Source organism: Semicossyphus pulcher, unplaced genomic scaffold, assembly GCF_022749685.1.
Source record: "Semicossyphus pulcher isolate SPU_LCO1_2020_fin unplaced genomic scaffold, fSemPul1.0.p SCAF_6, whole genome shotgun sequence".
In the NCBI taxonomy this organism is placed as follows: domain Eukaryota; kingdom Metazoa; phylum Chordata; class Actinopteri; order Labriformes; family Labridae; genus Semicossyphus; species Semicossyphus pulcher.
In genome coordinates, this window is record NW_027211737.1 from 6,208,101 (window position 1) to 6,227,594 (window position 19,494).

The following is a 19,494-nucleotide window of genomic DNA, read 5'->3' on the forward strand; positions in this document are numbered from 1 at the left end:
TGTCTGATTTTACTGGTAAAGTTGTCCTTGTGTCGTTCTGTGCTCCTGCTGCCAAACAAATCTCCCCTTGTGGGACAATAAAGATAATCTGAATCAGAATCATGCTAACAGGCTAAACTACAATGGTTAAGGTAACCATAACATACCTACTAAACATCAACATGTGAGTAAAGTCAGCGTGGTAGCATGCTGTTGTCGGATAGTGCAGCTGTTCTGTACTGTTGTAGCATTGCTTGCAAAAAATTGCTTTGTTTGCTTAAGTGGAAAAAGTGTGTGTTTATAGAAGCTAAGTGAGACAAAGCTAAATGGAGTCCGGCAGGTTCAGCCCTGATAAAACGTAATAACAGTTTCTCTCTTATAAGTGCATCAATTTACATTTTTCAATTATTTTTAAGGTTAAAATTTGTATAGAAACTTTTGTTTACATTCTTTCTTTCATCATGAATGACTTTCATTTTGCCGTAACTTTTGAACACTTCGACTGCTTTAATTTCTTAAAAACAGCAGGAAATATTCGGGTTATTTTGTTTAAAAGCAGCCTCATATTCTTTACAATAAATACACTTATCTCAACCTGTTACTAAAAGGAACTGACACAGGTTCAAATCAACACTATGGACTTAAATAATTTATTATTAATTTTTATACTGTCTTCATTGCTGTGGTGTTAATCCCAAGTTTGATTCATGACTCACACGTTTAGACACTTTTAAAGCATGAATAGAAAATCATTAAATATACTCCACTTAATAGAAGAGTCGAAAATCTACATGTCAGGTTCGAGCAGGATGTTCATCATAATTATAAATAATCTACTCTTTTGTAGGTATTCTCTATCTTTTCATGAATCATGGCGAGTGCATTTTGTATAAATGGTGATTTTATATGTGCTCTGATTTGCTCCAAAAACACCACATTCTCTTTTTATTTCTAATATCACAGAGATTTTAAGGACTTTAATTGTCGAAAGTCGACTAACGATGAGCTAACAGGACTATTAATTCTACATTTCAATCACTCATCTTTGGTCTCATGTTTATATAAGCAGAGTGAACTCCTCCTGCTGGGCCTCTCCGGAGCAGGAGCAGGAGGAGGAGGAGGAGCTGACCTCTGCTGAGTGGGGTTATTATTAGGTGCTGATTGGGGGCGTTGCTGCCACTCAGAAGTCCTGTCACAGAAACGCTGATTTAAGTCTCCCCGGGGAGGCGGGACACTGAGTTCCTACAGGGGGAATTAGCCGGACGTCTGAATTAGTGACAAAAGCACTGAACATCAGTCTTAAACCATCGGTCTCAGGGGGAAAAGAGGATGTCTGAGGGTTGATTTAGGCTACTGCATTAAAGGCTTTACAAAAGAAGAGATACAGAGTATTAAAAGTAAGTTAAAGCATCCATGAGCACTTAGAAATGTTATATTTTTAGGTTTGACACTACCTTTTACAAGCTTGTGATTGGAGCAACACTTTCCTTTCAAAATAAAGGTTTCGGCCTTTATAATAAAAAGGAAATGTTAAATTAAAGTCTGATATACCAGAGTAAAAAATCTGAATTCATGCCTGTGAGCCACTTGTGGAGAAGAGTGCCGTCCTCCTGAAGGCTGCTGTGCTGCTCTTAGATCAGGTGTAAAGACAAATGACGGGTGACGTCCTCAGATTAGATGTGGATGCACGGCGTCACAGCGGCCTGTTAACTTGGTTTAGTCCGTCAGCTTCAGCCTGTTTATTGGTGCTCGGCTCTCAGGGCGGGACGTTTATGACCGCAGCTCTGCCTGTCCTTCAAATCCTCCACCGCTGCTCAGCAAACACACGGAGACAACATTGGATACAGCCACGGCCTGGTCGTACAAATAATACATTCAAGGAAGAGTTTATAAAATTACTAAAATATGTGTAAAATATGTATCTATATTGGCTTAAAAGCTGCACGATACAACTTTATACTGTATGTTAGAAGTTTTTAATGCAGCAAGTAGGATTATGTTTTAACTTCATTACCCAGAAATCCTGCAACACGTCAGACAGCACCCTCATATTAACTAAAACACTGCAGGTCGAAAATGCTTAAAAAAACTTAAAAGAAATGACAAAATATTTGCAAACTTGCTGAAAACACGCTTTAAGAACTGCATGTTTGCTGCAGCTGATCATTCTGGGGCCTGGCAACAAAATGAAAAAAAAACTGTTTTCCTGTTCGCTTTAAAGATGTCTAATATTTTTGAGCCATAAATGTCAAACGGGGCTCCTTCACATTTTCCTTACAAAATTCCATATTTTCCAGACTTCTTGTTAGATTTTTAAGACCATAATCGACGTTACAGTCCAAAGATCTAGATTTATATTACTTAAATATGAGATTTTGCTGAATTGGCCCGATCCCAAACTCTAAACTCACGAGGGCTCTGGTGTGGAGTCTCTATATCTGCAGACTTGCCCGTAGTCAATAGCAAAGTCTGTAGCTTTTAAAACTCATGATCAAAAAAGACAACACAGATTTTACTCCTCTGCCTCGCCACCGTGACGGATGCAAAGTGTCAGAGGGCACGCTATCTCACGCCTTCTGGTTCTGCCCCTCACTAACTGGATATTTGACTGTTACTCTGACGCCTATAAAAGACTTTCTTCAGCCACAGTAAACTGAAGATCTCTCCACACCCATACAACAGACACTGATGCTGGGGATGACAATTGCCCAAAAGACTCATTCAGAATGAACTGCTGATCTGATGTCAGTCATACAAGTTCCTGAGGACGGGTTCAATAAGGAAATCTTCAGCTACCTGGCCTACTTGGACCAGACTGATGCAGGATGAAAAAAGGTTCTTTTTTGCCTACCCTTCATCTACCTGCTTTCCTTCCTAATTCCTCTCATACACCCGTCCTTGCATTTAGTTATATTTCACATGTCTGAGTGTTTGTCTGTTCTTGTTGTGTTATATTTTATTGTGCTTAAAAACAAGTACAAATAAAGTAATTAAAAAAGAGAGAAAGAAAAATGTAAACAAAGCAAACAGGGACAGTGAAGGAGAGAAGTTTGTGTGAGAAACTGTGGCTGTTGTGGATATTTATTGCACGTTTGAGGAGTTAGAGAGTGTTCAGTGAACTTACTAATTATTAACAGAGTGTTGAGTTACCTCTTTCCACCTCTGAGCTAACAGCCTCCTCTTCCTCACTTCCTGTCTGCATCGAGCGGCCATCACTCCACCAGGAGGTGTCACGGCGGGATCCCGGCAGATTTTATCTATTACGGGAGGGCATGATTCATGGAGGCGGAGGCAGCTCAAGGAAAACCAATCCTGTGACACTTTCTCCCCTGCGCCGTGCAGCGGGCGGCAGCAGCTACAGAAGGACAAGGCAGCGGCAGCCGGTCGCCCCTGACAGTCGTGATAAAATGGCCTTCCTTAACTAAACTCGTAAAGCACGGGGCAATAAAACTCAATCTTCTGTAAAATCCAATTAAGTCATTATCTGACTGATTGTATCTTTAATTGAAAACAGAAGTGACAGTAAATTTCTGTGATATATCAGGATCAATCGATACTGCTGTACAATCTGGTCTCAAGAGGTGATTTATAATGTCAAAGTCTTATAGGTAACTCCACATTCTTCTCTCTAAAACCACTGGTGGATGAAATTAAGAGTAAGTGCGTTTCATAAAAAAACAAGATGGTCACGTTATTGATTACAACAGATGGGGCAGAATCCAATGAATGTTCCCACAGCGCAGCAGAAAGAAAACACAAGTAATTTTCTCTCTCTGTTTTATATCGTTGTTTCCAGCACAGCATCACATACACACTCGATCACGTCGGAGCGTTTTTATTTCTCTAAAACTTGTAGCGACATAAACTCCAAGACTCCAAATTACTTTTGTTGCTGTCTTATTCCAACACAAACACAAATAAACACTTTGAAAGCATGCAGTGGGAAATGAATCTCCATAAAACACAGAACACATTAACAATATACAGTACAGCGGTGTACGAGTCAGCTTCACAGAGGCAGCAAAGTGGGCAAAATCTCATCCGAGTTGTCTCTTTTTAATTAACACTTTAACAACACAACTCAAAGGTGGGCAGCTCCGGATTTCTTTCATTCATTCGTGAAGAAAAGAGTGACTATATGTTGTTTTTGGGTGATCAGGTACACAAAAAATAACACCAGCGACCAGGTATGTAATCTGATGGAAAACACAACTTTAGGGTTTATAAGGGCTGCAGCTAGCTATCATTATTTGTCTGTTAACGGAGGAGTTATTCAGTCTATAAATTGCTCACGGCAGTTCAAACTCTTAAGATATTAAATGTCCTATAATCAAGGACAAGAAGAAGCAGCAAATAACTTTAGAGAAGCTTAAGAGATAAAATGTGTTGCTTATTTTTGTAAATAAATGATTATCAAAATGTTTCTGCTCATTTTCTGGATCCACCTGTCAGTAATCAGCTAATTGTTTCAGCTCTACAGTCGGCGCTAAGGAGTCACCTGTGTGCATGGCCTTCTCCTGGTCTGAAGGGGTTAAATACATAATAGAAATGCAAATCCTCTGGTATAAATGATGCCACTGGATCGTTTCCATAAATAAGCAGCCGGTGCTCATCACACGCTAACACAACGGAGAGACACATGATTCATGTGCAAACCCCGGAGTCGCACTTTGTCCTACAGGAGGAGCCCAGTGTCAGAGATGTTCTGCACACTAAACTTTACTTCAGTGACACTTTTATTTATACCAGAAACAAAGAAATACATGTGTGGTTTTTTAAACATGTAAGAAAATCAGTTGACTTCTCCAAAGTTATCTGATTGTTGTTCAGGGTTTTCCAGCAGGTCACAAGATGTCTGATTGGATGCAGAAGTAGCCAAATATATTTTTGAGTTAATTTGGAAACACTCGATAGTTTGTGTAAGAAAATAATGGAAATAATTCTTTGAAAAGCGTTGATAAAAACATGTATGAAGTAAATGACATCCAGTGTATCATTATCAAAGTTTTTAACTCTGAAAAATCAATACATCGACCTTAAAAAGGTTTCAGTTATGTTACATTTCAAAAGCATCTTGGTGAAAATATAATATAATAAAAAACAGCTGAATAATAATTTGGTTACAGATAAAACACCTGAAAGCCTTAAACCAAGTAGTTTAGCAAAACACCGCTGTTCACCCTGCTGGTTAATTATTAATCTCACATTTTAACCAGGACGTCTGGACATCTTTTGACCTGCAAAATCCCCAAATCATTGTTCACTGGGAGGAATAGGGTCAACTTTGTCTGGATCACTAAAAAACAATAAAAAAAATAACATTTACTGCATATTATTTGCATGTACTGCATGGCAACCACAGGGACTTCAAGAAACAAGGGAATGCATGTGCTTAATTTGTTTCTAAATAAGTGCTTCAGATTCTGTATAAAAGTGATTCCAGATGTTAAGCTCAAAGCCTGAATTCTGATTGTCAAACTATAACTAATCAACACTAATTCACCGTTCATGACACTGTGTGAAAACTGCACTAGTCAGATTTGCTGTTTGCTACAAAGAACTGTAAAGCCATTATTCTACATGTTGCTTCACTTTTTTTCTGAGGAGTTAAAACAAGTGTAAAACTTTACTAATAAACAAGTTACTTTAAATTGTCTTTACGAAGGGGCTTTCCATTTAAACCTGATTTCGCCAATCAAAATGTATACGTTGTTTGTGAACTTGTACATTTTCTTTGCTGAACTGGCTTTAACAGAAGATTTAACAGCTTAATGCAAACTTCAGTATTCTCTCTAACAATTTGGAAGATGTGTTTTTATGCCTCGTGGACAGAAACAGTAAAACCTGCAGCAACAATAAACTATGAAACTATTTTGCAATAACATGAAGTTAACTCAGCTGATCTCATAATGCTTTGTCGTGTAGTGTTCTTCTTAGCTTCTTTTATTTGGCAGCGTCACCCTCCATGATGGAGTCGACGGTGAAGGTTGGCGTCTCGCTGCCGGCTTCGCACTCAGCGCTGACGTCAGAGTTGACCAGGCAGCTGATGGACCTGCAGGTGAGGGTGGAGTCGTGACCAGTGGAGACGCCGTTGGGCGAGAAGGCTGCAGAGACGAGAAACACACAAATGATACACTTTAGATCTCCGTATGTTTCAAACGTAGTTCTTCTTTGATTGTTTTCGGACTTGACAACAGAGTACAAAACGTGGATGCCTTCCAGGAGGACTGTCTGAAGTGTTGTGTTCAAGTGCAGTCGCAGTTTTAACAAACATTTTGGGCTTGCCAGCAGCCATGCTCTATCGATGTCCAGACTTAAATATCTAAAAAAAAATTTGATGTGTGGCCATAAGATTGTGTTTTCATGATCACTACATAACTGACTTTTGTGATTGTTTGACATTTTCTACAGCGCAAACAGCAGTTCAAAGTTTCCACAATTTTAAACAGACATTCATGGTTCCCAGATAATTTATCCTATTACTTTATTTAGTCCCCAATTTTCCTCTAGCGCCACCATGAGGTTCACATTGTTGCTTTTTTATTGAAAAGACTAAAAAACTCTTTCAGGGATTGCAATGAATTTGAGTTTCCCCCAGGATCAATTGTAATCACATTTCTTGTAGAGCCATCGTCAGATTAAACTAATCATTTGTTCAATACATTGGTTTTATTCCCAAATACCTGCAAAAAAGAAAAACATATACAAGAGTATTAATTTGTTATTTAACAGGGACCTCAGACTATGGGTGTCGGTAACACTGTACAGTAAATGTTGAATTTTCCAACCAGACTTTGTCTTTAGGTCTCTTGCCGGTCCTTCCTCCGAAAGCTCTCTGCAGATACAAGCTAGCACATCTTCTCCACACAGGCCACCTAAAGATTGAACTTTATTGCATTTTCTACTATTTATTAAATTTGAAGCCAACTTCAATCAAATGTTTTTGTTCAATTTCAAAATTAGCCACGTTTTTTCTTTATTTTAGGTGCAAAATCCATAAATAAAACAAATTAATTCCAAAAATCTGTGAATGTAAAGATGATCTGGTTATGCTTAAGTTCTTGCAGTAATGTGTTTTGTTTTACACCTGAGTTTGTCCAAGTTAAGTTGCTGTCATATTAAATCCCTCTGGTGTTGTATTTGGAAACCTGTTTGACACTGTACCAGTGAATCCCATCAGATACAGGAAATAGAGGTAAAAATACAGCTCATTTCTGTATGAGACTAGGAGTTAAAGGATGACATACGAGTCCTGAACTGTGAGCTGATCTGGCGGAAATGAGTGACGATATTATGCGTCGGTCAAGATGGTGCACATATTTGTTGAGTTTCGTTGTTGTTATATTCAGTTCCCGATCTTTTTCTTCATGTCCAAAAACTGAGCCATCATAAAATGCGTTATGCTTCTTAGATAATGTTCACTTAAGTTCTGCACAATTAATCGAATATTAACCCTGATCACAATTTTGTCTTTCAATGATTAAATAAACATGATGGACGGCGATATTGACTTTTTAAATGGTCGCTCCGCTCGTAGAAAACTCTGTTGCATATCAAAGGAAGTGCACCTTTAACTAACAGCCACTCCCCCAGGGAACGATCCAGAGGTTTTGGCTTCATGTCATGAGCACCTACCTTTCAGTGGCAGTTTAGAGTGGAAGAGTGAACAACAGAGAGCGGTGTTTTGGTTCCACGAGTGACTATGTTAACTGGCGACTTTCAGCCGAATGCGTCCGGTTGTCGTAGTCACAACAGCTGTTGAAAACGGGAAGAGAATAAGTAGCTGTCTTCGTGAATGCCTTTTAAGTCTAGTTTGTGCAAACGTGTCATGAAGGCTACTGACGCTCAGTCGTGCTTTGAACACTGCTTGTTGTTACGCTAAAACAGGGAGAGAGCAAGTCACTCGTTCAACCGAAACACCGCTCCCCCAAAAGGCTGAACATCGGTTGTTTGGAGGGCGAGTGATGTTAAGCAAGAAAAAACAATATGCAAAGAGTGCATGAAACCTGTGTCTGCGCCGCAAAGCAACAACTAACTGAAAAAACAGCACAAAGTGCAGCATGATGAGTGTATGAAGGCAAAGAGGAAGAACGTCGCTACTCCCCGTCCTTGTCCAGCGTCAAGTCACACATCCATAACAGCGATGCTCTACAGCGCGACACCCTATCCACCCAACTCCCACAAACAGACCCAAATTACCAATGATGCACCAATGTAAAGGAGCACCAAATTCAGGGGAAGAACCAAATTTTAAGTCTCAGTTTGATGCACAATTTGTACATGAGCTTGAATGCAGCAGTGCGTTTTGCTGTGTTTATTTAAATGTGAAAGTACGTTCAGAAATGTTGTTCCTAAACTTAATAAATAATCATGATCTCAAAATGTATCAAAATTATTTGTGATTATCATTCTGGCCATAGTCATGCAGCACTACTTCACTCATTAGAATTATTGATAAAACCAACACAATTCAGTACATTTATCTCTTCTAAAAGGAAATAAACTTTAAATATTTCCCTTCTCCTTCAGATATTGAACAACAAATCTTTTTCTTGGATACTCCTCAAAGTCATTAACATGATAAACTCCTGTTTCCTTGCGTAGGTAGACAGAACAGCAGTGCACATAAAATAAAAAATGTCTTCGTACTGTAAGGCGAGTAAATAAAAGGAGAATAGAAATACTGTAGTGAGACAGACAAAACAGCCGAGTCGTATCATCACTACAGAACAAATGGTCCCCTCTGTTAATGCTGTATTCGCCTGATATAAATATGACTGTACAGTAAAATGATTCTTAGCAAAGCTCAGGATTTATAGCAAATTGAATCAGTCAGCAAAAAGGGAAGACACTGCACACTAAACAAAACCATCAGATCTTTTACAGTTAAAAGGAGAGCGAGTGCACCGACCCATTTTAACACGTGTCTACAGATACTGCTCTGCACTCACACTAATAACACTGTGAGCCCAGCAGACATTAGGCTCTGTACAGTCATTCAGATGGTGCTAACCTTTCATAAACATTGTGGACCCTTCACATGCGTGGCCAAGATGAAAGATGATTATGATAGATCACACAGTTGGAACCGTGACAGGAGACAAAGCTTCAAATATGGATGTTCCTGCTGCGAAGAGGAACGAATCTTCAACAGATGTTTCTTTACACAGTTTCAAGATAAGTGCCACCAATTCAGTATCCAAAAATCAGCTAACATTAGCAGCATTTTTCCCATAGTATTAGCAAGCGGCAACCTCTTAGATGCTAATCTTTGGTACTTCTCAGATTTTAAAACTCTGTGCTCCATACATTTGCTAGATATTAAAGTAGTAACTTGTAAGCAAGTAATGTGTACAATTTACTCATTTTAGTTTCTTACATTTAAATATTTGTTGGTTTTATTACATTTTTGTTAATGGCATCCCTTTGGGACAGTTCAAAGTCCACCTTGGACTTTTTTCCCGCCGTTTTGATATATTTAATCATGACTAAACAATTCACTAAGAAAATAGTTTCCAGATTAATTGATCTTGAAAACAATGCGACCCATATGTGACCCAAATAATTAGAGAGAAAAGCCATTGGTAGATCCACTACAATAGGAATTATCTAGAGACTGTATAAATAATGGACATGGTCACCGTGACCTCACCCATTGGTTTCTTGACTGCGTAAATGAAGCCTCAAATTCGGGATTTGGCCACCGGCGTGTTGGTTTTGCTTCTAAACCAGCCATCAAAACTAAACCAGACACAGACTGTGGCTGATTCATTAACTGGTGACTGACTGCAGTTGTTTATTTAGGAGACTAAAGAGGTAGAAGACTCGCCGCTTGCTCGCCTGGTGAGAGAGCGGCGGGTGAACGACACGTACCGGGAAACAAAAAAGTAAGTACGTTTTCTCATCAATACGGTCTGCCGTAATCTCTGTGGGGAAAAGCCAACAACTCCTGCCTCCTGATTAAACAAATGTTTGATAAACACTGAACAGGCTAACAAGCCAGGTATGGCAAGCACAGTATACCTGCTACTTAGTGCTAAAAATATATCAGTACAATAATACTAGCATTTAAAAAGCTGGAGCTCAGACTCTGTGTGTCCGTGTTGACGTCTAGTAGACAGCCAGCATGATCCACCTGTCACTCAAGTGAGCCGGCCCCTATGATTTGAGGCTTAATGTAATTAAAACGGGTGAGATATTAAATAATTCACCCCCCGTACAGTTATCTTGAACACTAAAATTAGCTATTTATGACAAAACCGCTTTTTTGTACCAGGCTGTAAACATTTAACGTTTATTTGTGCTGTAAAAATGGGCATTTTCCCATCTACTGTAATGTTATTTCTTGTTTTCTGGAGCCTCAAGTGGACACTCAAGGAACTGCAGTTTGTTGCACTTCCACATTGGCTTCATTTTTCAACACCAGAAATCAACACGGCTTAGAAATATCCTACAAAATATAATAAAACAATCTGTACTTTATATGTTTTTAAAGATATTTGATGAACACCGTTATCAGAGGATTCCAAAATGTTTCAAAATACTCCAGAGAAATCCTCGAAAGCCGAAATTATTTGAATGTACCTGTATTTACAATTTCTGATCATCACCGACGTTACGAAGAAAAACCTCCTGATGATAATAACATTAAAATCAGCCAGACCTGCTCTCCATGTTTTTCCCATAATCCTCTGACGTCTTGATTGGCCTCCCTCATCCCTCACCCTCTCTCTCTCTTCCTCAGCAGTGGTGGGAGGGGAAAAAAAGAGGAGCAATTTTTCTCCTCATTAACTTCCTGATTGGTTTCGGACTCCAATTTTTGCTCGTCTGCAGTTTGTCACCAATTCCAAACTGGCAGCCCAATCGTTAATACTAATGTTTGTGTAGCTAAGTGCACCATGCTCTTTTTTTCTATCCTCAGTGGTCTACTTGTACAGCAATAACATCATGTGGGTGGGGGAGAGCGGCTGTGAATTAGCCTGTTCGCTGTTAATTCTCTGCCTGTTCATCAGCAGGAAATCTATGATGTAATTAAAGGCTGGAAGCAACTGGACGTGTTAGTTTCACCGGAGATGTTAAATCATGACGCGCTGCTGTACACATGTTCTCTGCTGCTTCAGACTGTCCTCTGCTCTCCTGTTTAATATAGATTAATGTTGCTGAAACACCACAAAGCCTTGTTCTCAATTAGCCTCCGAGCACCTGTTAATGACACGGCATGCAACTAATTGAACATTTAACAGGTTTTTGTCATTGTCAGTTACATTTTCTGTATTTTATTTGGTTTAACAAGTGATTTGTTGGTCTGAAAAAATGTCAGAAAAACTGTTAAAAGTTTTCACATTCACTTTCTCAGATCTAAGAAGCAGGAGTCACATTGTGTTTGACATGTTTGCATGAAAGAAATACTTATATTTTGTTACTTACTTTGGTTTACAGACTAATCCTATTGGACTGAATAGGCGCCATGTTTGGGTCAGTTATCCAGTACTTCAATTATCCAAACTCTCCTACTGAGCCAAAAATACCAGGAAGTCCTTCTACAACTGGATGCATTTTGCAATGTGTAAGCCAGCATGCTCTTCAGCTCCTCTGACCCACATGTTCCTCCGTGCTAAAATGGAACTTATCTGTTGCCAGCTATTTTGACAGCCATGTTTGTTACTGTGCAGTGGCAATGACACATCGTACAGATTGCAGACTTGGTCTATCAGCTTGTCCTAAAAACTTTCTGCCATTATTGTTCCTGCTGTGTTGATACCTCTTTCTTTATTTGTTTGCTTCTTTTGTTCTGTTGTCTGTTCATTATTTACTCTGTAAAGCGGCCTTATGTCCCTTGAAAGGTGCTATATAAGTCTAAGTTATTATTATTATTATTATTGAGCCTGTCACATTCCCTCTGCTCCTACACTGCCCCTTCTGTTCATGTGCATACTTCATCTTGCGATTAATTTCTGAGGATGTTCACAGCAGATGCAGGGAGCGCGGGGCAGCCATCATGCGCACACACAAAAAACGCGTCATCAAAAGCAAGTGTATCTCCGGCTTGAGATATGATGACTTTTGTTTTTTTATTTGACTTAAAGGTTTGGTTACATCTGCGATTTGATGACACAGAGTGTTGATATAAAGTAAAGATCCTGCTTATTGTATGGTTTGTGGAACACTGTGGATCGTGTTTGACTGGCATGATGCTGCTTCTCTGACAGATTGTGTGCATGAGTCCACCTACAGTTCGTCCAATGACCCCAAAGCAGACAAGAAAGGGATTTCAAATAAAAATGTACAGCTTATATTTTAATTACATCAAACAACAGCCCAAACTAATCCAGGGTAAATGAGATCTCTGAGTTTTCAGCTGTGAAAGCACAATTCTGCTGATACTGTACATCACAGTTGTTAGTGGTAATGACTGCGATTGCTACGTCTCTCTGTGTGAACCTTTAAAAAGAAGCTCTTGTGTAAGATCGAGTCTGTTTGAGGTTCAGGCTAAAATAGTTTGTAACAAGAGAGACTTTACCTGTGTAAGATGTTGAAAGAGAGTTTAGTCTCCTGAATGAACTTTTGCCCTTTTCCCAGTCACTCAGCACTCTATATAAGATTTCAAACTATTAAACAGTCTTTGTGTGGACTAACAAAAGGAAGCTTTTTTAACCTCCCACTTGTCCTGCTGAAGGAGGGGAGGGAGGTGTGGATGAAGGAGCAATCATTTCTGCTGCTGCCAAACGGGAGAACAAAAGCCCAGATGTGAGAGGAGATGGTAATTCAGTCTGATCCAGCAGGATAAGCTTTCTCTGTGGGTTTCATACTCTACACTCATCCACCGTACACAAGGGTCATAGGGGTAGATAACAGTTAAGTAAACACACACACAGGCGTGTACACACACACACAGTGCTGCAGTAAACTGTGGGGATGTGAGTCAGTTAGTGAAGTCTCTGGAAGAACAGCAATAGAAAAGAACAACGTAACATGCACATATATATTACTTTCAAGAGATTATCATCTTCCACTAATTAATTAGTTGGATGTTTAATTAGATGTTATTACTTTAATGCCTTTTCAGTTTACAATTAGATAATGAATGATTAATGAATAAGATCAAATAATGTGTATGTAGCCATGGTGTGTTCAAATTATAAAAAATAAAGAGAAAATTAAAGCAACATTGTTTTATTAACATCGATTTATTGTTAAAATTAGTTCAATCAGAGTCACTATTTCCAATATCTGACACATTGGAGTGTTTTGTTTTGTCTAAAATCATTCAATCAATATTTCTAGACAGATATCCAGACAGTGTCGCATGTGTGACGTCCACCTTTGGCTCCGGTTGTAACTCCTGATTTTCCTCGCTGACGGTCGCTTTCCTTTATAGACTGTTTGCTTTCTTTTGAGCGTCCAATTTGTTCTGACTCTCAAGACTGGAAATCTCTCACAGTCAAACGTGACTTTATAGTAAACAAACATGGCGGACGACGGGCAGGAAGAATTGGCGATGATAATTTTGGGACTTTTTACTGAAAATTCCCAAAGAAAAAAGAACAAACTAATGAAGTCGTGGAGACGGTGTGAACATGTGCTGTACATGTTTGCGTTATGCTTCGTGCTTGCTGCCATGTCAGCCTTCAGTCAGCTTGCTTCCCAGTTAGCTATTATTTCATTCAATGTGCGAAATGTGTGTTCAAGGGGCGGCTGTCGCTCAGTGGTAGAGTCGGTCGTCTTTCAATTGGAAGGTCGGAGGTTCGATCCCCAGCTCCCTCAGGCTACATGTCGAAGTGTCCTTGGGCAAGACACTGAACCCCAAATTGCTCCCGGCGGCATAGCCAACGGGTATGAATGTGTTATCTGATTGACAGTTGGGCACTTTACGTAGCAGCCTCTGCCATCAGTGTATGAATGTGTGTGTGAATGGGTGAATGTGACATATAGTAAAAGCAGCTTTGAGTGATCGCAAAGACTAGAAAAGCGCTATATAAGTACAGTCCATTTACCATTTCAATGTGACAATCCACAGAGTGAATGCTGGGCTGTCCTCAGGGTTCCCCACGCAATATCTGATCGTAAATATTGAACAGGTTTAATATTTATCATTTGAAATCAGCGTGGCCCCTACGTTCTACCGAGCAGATCAGGGGAAGTAAACTCAGTCTTCACATCCCTCACACCACAGGAACATCTGGCAAGATCATCTTTAGAACCATCAAAAAAATCAGGACATTGGTTACTTTTTTCAGGAGGGAGGAATCAGGCCCAAAATCGCCTTGATTATCAGCACCCCACCATATACTTTTGAAGTAGAGTAGTTTGATACCGATACCATTATCAGAAATGCCTGCAAAGCGGCACATATACCATAATTTGCCTAAAAAACGTATTCCACCTCATCACATTGTATTTCTTTCTTGCCACTCCAAAACCCAGACAGCGATTTGCACTATGCTGCCACCATGAATGCATTATGGCTTTTGTTATTGACAAATTAATAATGTTATTGTTTCCACCATGTCTCGGTCTTCTTCAGCGGATAGATTTTGCTCAGTGTGACAATACTCAGTCCACACCCTGCCAGTCACCGCGAAACAATCAGCTGAATCTGTCGGTGCTGTCCGGGGACAAGAGCACTTAGTGGAGGCCATCATCAAGGGAACAGAAATTCAATCTTAAGAATGAAGAGTTGCCTGTCACATGACAAGGTTGGCCTGGGATTAAATGGCTCCCATTAAAATGATACGAGCTGTGTCTAAAAGAAAAAAATCGTCCCTGGCCAGTTTGAGAAGGTCCCACCGGTGTCCAACTGAGGACGACCCCTCGTAGAGATGGACGCTCTCCTCTCTAGAAACGACACGGCCGTCTGGCTGCTCTTCATCAGACCAGCAGCAGAATTAATGACCCAGAAAACTCAGTCAAAGAGCAGACAGGCAGGCTTTAAATACTGAGCAGTGAACAGTGGAGGCTCAGGGCACTCAGCTGATGTTCACACCGCAGACCTTCACCCTCAGTTTCAAACCACTGCTCATATCTGAACTCTCTTTAACGACTCCTATTTCTGCAAGCTTTGTGTGATATAACCAACGTCTGATAACAAACATGAACTCGGAGCAATGCAGAGACGATGAAGAATCAATCAAGGTCTAATCCAGGTTTGTTTCTGACACATATCTGTTAGTATTTACATAAACTGAACCTAGATATCTCTTTTTTACATTGTAACATCATAACGTGAGATGCAGCCTTTCTACGATAAATTACATTTACAACTAAATAATGTAACCGAAAACAGCACACTGAGGTCGAGAAGCGCTTTGTTGCTTAAACACACATAGAAAAACAACACTTGTGCTTTAGTTGCCACATTTTACATAAAACAAATTAAATCTGTTCATATTTGCAGCATAACTATTTTGCGGTTGCAATGTTCATTTAGCTTCAGCTTCCATTTACTGTACAATCCAGCAAAAATTCAAATCAAATAGTAGGGCACTGGAACCAGAGTCGGCCGCTGTTTTCATGATTATTTAAGTAATTATTTGAATGTAAAAATGATTAACATTTTATGGCTCCTGCTCACTAAATGTAAGGTTTTATTGTTTCAATTTACATGAAATAACTTCAAATTTTGTTCGATCTGAAGAACTGAACATTGTGAAGGTGTGACTTCTGGCTCTGGGGAGCTGTGATGACATTTCTCAGTATTTTTAGAAGTTTTGCAAAAGAAAACTTCCTTAGTTAATGGGTAGAATAACCTGGTTCAGCTCAGTTTGTTAGAGCAGGTTCCCCCGTGTACAGATGCAATGTCCTCCACGCATCGTCTGCAGGTTCAACTCCGACTCACGGCCCTTTGCTGCATTTCATCCCCGAACTCTTGTCCCCATATTTCCTGTCACTCTTCTCTGTCCTATCTAATAAAGGCAAAAGGCCAAAAAAAGATCTGCAGAGGAATCATGCTAATAATCATTAGTTAAATTATTATTCAAAATAGTTGAGCTCCACCTCAACTAAATACAACATATCATACTACGTTATATACATATACAATATGTAATAAACCATACTGAGTTGTATTGCCAAATTTATATTGCACTATATCTTATACCTTTATACCTCATATCATACTGGATTATCTCACACTGCTAAAATGTTGCTGCTATTACCCACACGTCACTCTATCTCTTAACTGCCACATTAGCTTTACGAACTTTAACTTGTCACTTACACCTACTTGTTTACCAGTTGTCTTTATTTTATTTTTCATCTTTTATTTTTATACTGTATTAACTTGCTTCCTATTTTGTCTTTGTCCTGCTGCAACACCTGAATTTCCCCTCTCGGGATCATTACAGGATTATCTTATCTTAATATCCAGGTTTTTGTAGATTCATGGATAATAATAATTATCTTCCATAATGACTTTCAATAACTGCAGCCTCTGTGAACAAAGCAGTACGTCCCATCACTTTGCTGACCCTGTCCCGTACATGCTTGTGTTTTATTCACAGAATAAAAATCTCCTCCTGCTTCCTTTAATGTATCACTCACTGTGAAAGTGTGAACTAAAACTCTTCTGGTCTGTGCGCTGTAAGTCTCGCTGACAGAGGAGACAAGTGAAACAACTAGATAAAAATATTTATTCTTCTTGTCGATGGTTTGTTTTGCTTTTGTAGGTTGTAAAGAGGCATCAGCGTTAAATTGAATCTGGTTCATAACCAGTTAAAAACTACTCACAGTACGTTCGTGATAGTATCATACTTTTACCAAAATATCAATGCAAGTAAAGGATCTGAACATCCTCTTAAACACAGACCTTTCAAAAACAGTGTTCACTTTGGTCGTGCTTGTAGAGCAAACGCCAACACTGATCTCACAGTACACCTGGTAGTAAAGCTTGTGCTACTAATTTCAAGCTACATCAAATACTTTAATCAGAGAACTAAATAAAGAGACAAATAATAGCTTTTACATTTTCTTTAAATACCGACTATTCATTGTTGTGTTGTTGTTGTGCAGTTAAATCTTCTACATATTCCTCATTCTCCTCTCCCAAACAGAGCGTTTAAGACAATTGTTCAAAGGCAGCAGTCTCTCATGCAGCCATTACAGGGGTCAGAAACACTTAAATGCTCATTATTGGTTTCTTATGGAGCTGAAGAGAGTGGAGGCCAAACGCAGGCTGACAGAAGGCATCAGTGTTCGGGGTCAAAGGCTAATTAAGCAGAGAGGAACCTTTGCTCCTGCATTGTTAACCAATCTGTCCCCGGTGAAGATGACTGCCGGAGAGGCGTGACACGGCCCACGTCCCTATGCTAAATCTCCATTTCGGCTACTGTGCCCCATCAACTCACAAAATGGCCTGTCAGTCTATCGCCGGGCTTTCTGACGCCATCCGTCGAAAAGTTATGGATATGCAATAATGAGCTGGGGCGGGCCGATCAATATTTGCGGGAGTTTTCTATCAGTACATTTTAAACATGAGATTCATTGTGAGTCGACAGGGTAAGAAAAATGCCAAAGTAAAGGACACAGGAAGAGTGAAATATATTGCTATGGAAAGGAGGACGCCTCTCGCGGGTGCTAAAGCTGCCATATGTGTTTATCCAAGTCGTTCAGCTGTTTCAGAGAGCTGCCAAGGCAACATCATTTATCAATCCACGCCGGGACGCCGCCACCGCTGCTCAGAACAACACAAGGAAAGTGACGAGAACAGAAGAGCACGATTAGGTACACAGGCATGTAACCGAGTTTGTCTTTAACATATAGTTTGCTCAGAGATATCAGGAAAACAGTGACAAATGTATGTATGTTTAAAGACGCGAGTATGACATACCTAGTGTGAGAAGCACTTTAAATGTGGATTCAGTTTGAATACACCTGCTGTGTCTTAAAAATGTGCCATTTCTGTGATTAATTCTTTTTAGATATTGGAATTAAGAACAGATTCATTTATTTGTGTAAACAAAGCACAACATCCATGCAAACCCACTTAGTGAAGGATCTTTCCTGCAGAGGGTTAAAATGTGATTTTATCATTTTACTTGTTTACATGCAGGAAACTTTTCGTTCAGGGGCAGGAAGTAAAAATGTGGATTTAAAGCAACCTAGCAGGTAAGAAAAAGCATAATACAGATAGTTAAATTCTAGCTTCCAGTAACAGAGGTTAAGAATTAGAAAGGCCACATTAATTGCTGTTTTATTAATGCACATTGCATCTTAATTAGAATGATTTGTGCCTTTTAATTTCTTTATTTAATATTGATTCTAGCATCTTTTTTAAACGCCTGATGTTTTTCCAGTAGGTTTCAGCAGGGTGTGCAGATCTTCACTAAAGCCTTAAAAAGCTAAATTAATTTGACAGGCCAACCAGTGTGTAACAGGCAAAACCGAGGGCAGACACACGTTTCTGCTGCTTTTTGATTCTGGGGTGGGACTTAATCATTAAAATGCAACCTATAAGCATACCAGCATTTGCATAAACACATCTATTATTCAGATTATAGAGTCTGAATAGAAAGAGGATAGTGTTTACAAATTTCAGCTAACATCATTAAGGATATACATTCCACAGCCTTAGACAAAATCAACACTTCACACAGATATCAGACTGAAATACATGTTCTTGAATGTTTAAATATTGTTGCAACGAAAACCACAGAAGAAGAAAAATCACATTCCATTTACTTCCTTTCAAGTCCCTCAAAGCTGGACAGAGTATGAGTGTGTGCAAGTGTGTGTGTGTGTGTGTGTGTGTGTGTGTGTGTGTGTGTGTGTGTGTGTGTGTGTGTGTGTGAGTAAGCGAGAGAAATAGAGAGTGAGGGGAAGAGGACATAAACTACACAGCCCCGGCCATTTAATGTCCCCTCAGCCCCAGGCCGGCGTTAATGGTGGTGTTGTACAACACATTACAGCGGTGCTTGTGCCCTGAGCAGACAATTACACCGGTATTTAGCCCATCCACGGCCCTGGAGGCTATCAGGGCACTTAGCAGCACAGCAGGGTGGGAAACACAATCTGACAGGCCACACAGGACTTTTACACTGTAACCAAGAGCCAAGAGAGACACTCAATCAGCCTCACACACAGCGAGGCCCTCCGGGGTCCCACAGGCCCCAGCAGGGTCCCTTTCTCTCTGCTGCTAGCTCTTATTTACAGATTGAATCAAGTCATTACCTTCCCTAAAGTGCATTCATTCCCTAAAGGAAAAGTGGATATTTTCTGGGGTTTGTTAGGTAGCAAAATCATTTACTTAGAAACAGCGGGTAGAGTCGGAAATGAGGGAAGAGAGAGTGATGATGACATGCAGCAAAGGACAGAGGGTCGGAGTTAAACCTTGGACTGCTGCGTCGAGGGCTGGCGTCCACATGTTGTTATTTTTTTAAGTAAGTGTAAGTATGTTTTTAAGTGTGTTTTTGAAGTTTGACAAAAAGTGATATAAAGAACTAAAAACTGGAGGTTGTTTGTTTATCATTGTGATATTTCATTTTGCATGACTAAGAGGGACAAAAGTTGCTCTCCAAATGA

The 19,494-nt window shown here is 39.6% G+C and overlaps 1 protein-coding gene across 1 annotated transcript in view; it reads right to left on the minus strand.

Annotated features, from left to right (window-relative positions):
- Positions 1-5,922: 5,922 nt before the first annotated feature.
- dmrt1 (doublesex and mab-3 related transcription factor 1) overlaps positions 5,923-19,494 on the minus strand; it is a 33,657-nt gene continuing 20,085 nt past the window's right edge. The window contains 1 exon segment of the mRNA XM_069683873.1: positions 5,923-6,083. Coding sequence (XP_069539974.1) covers positions 5,923-6,083 — 161 coding nt within the window.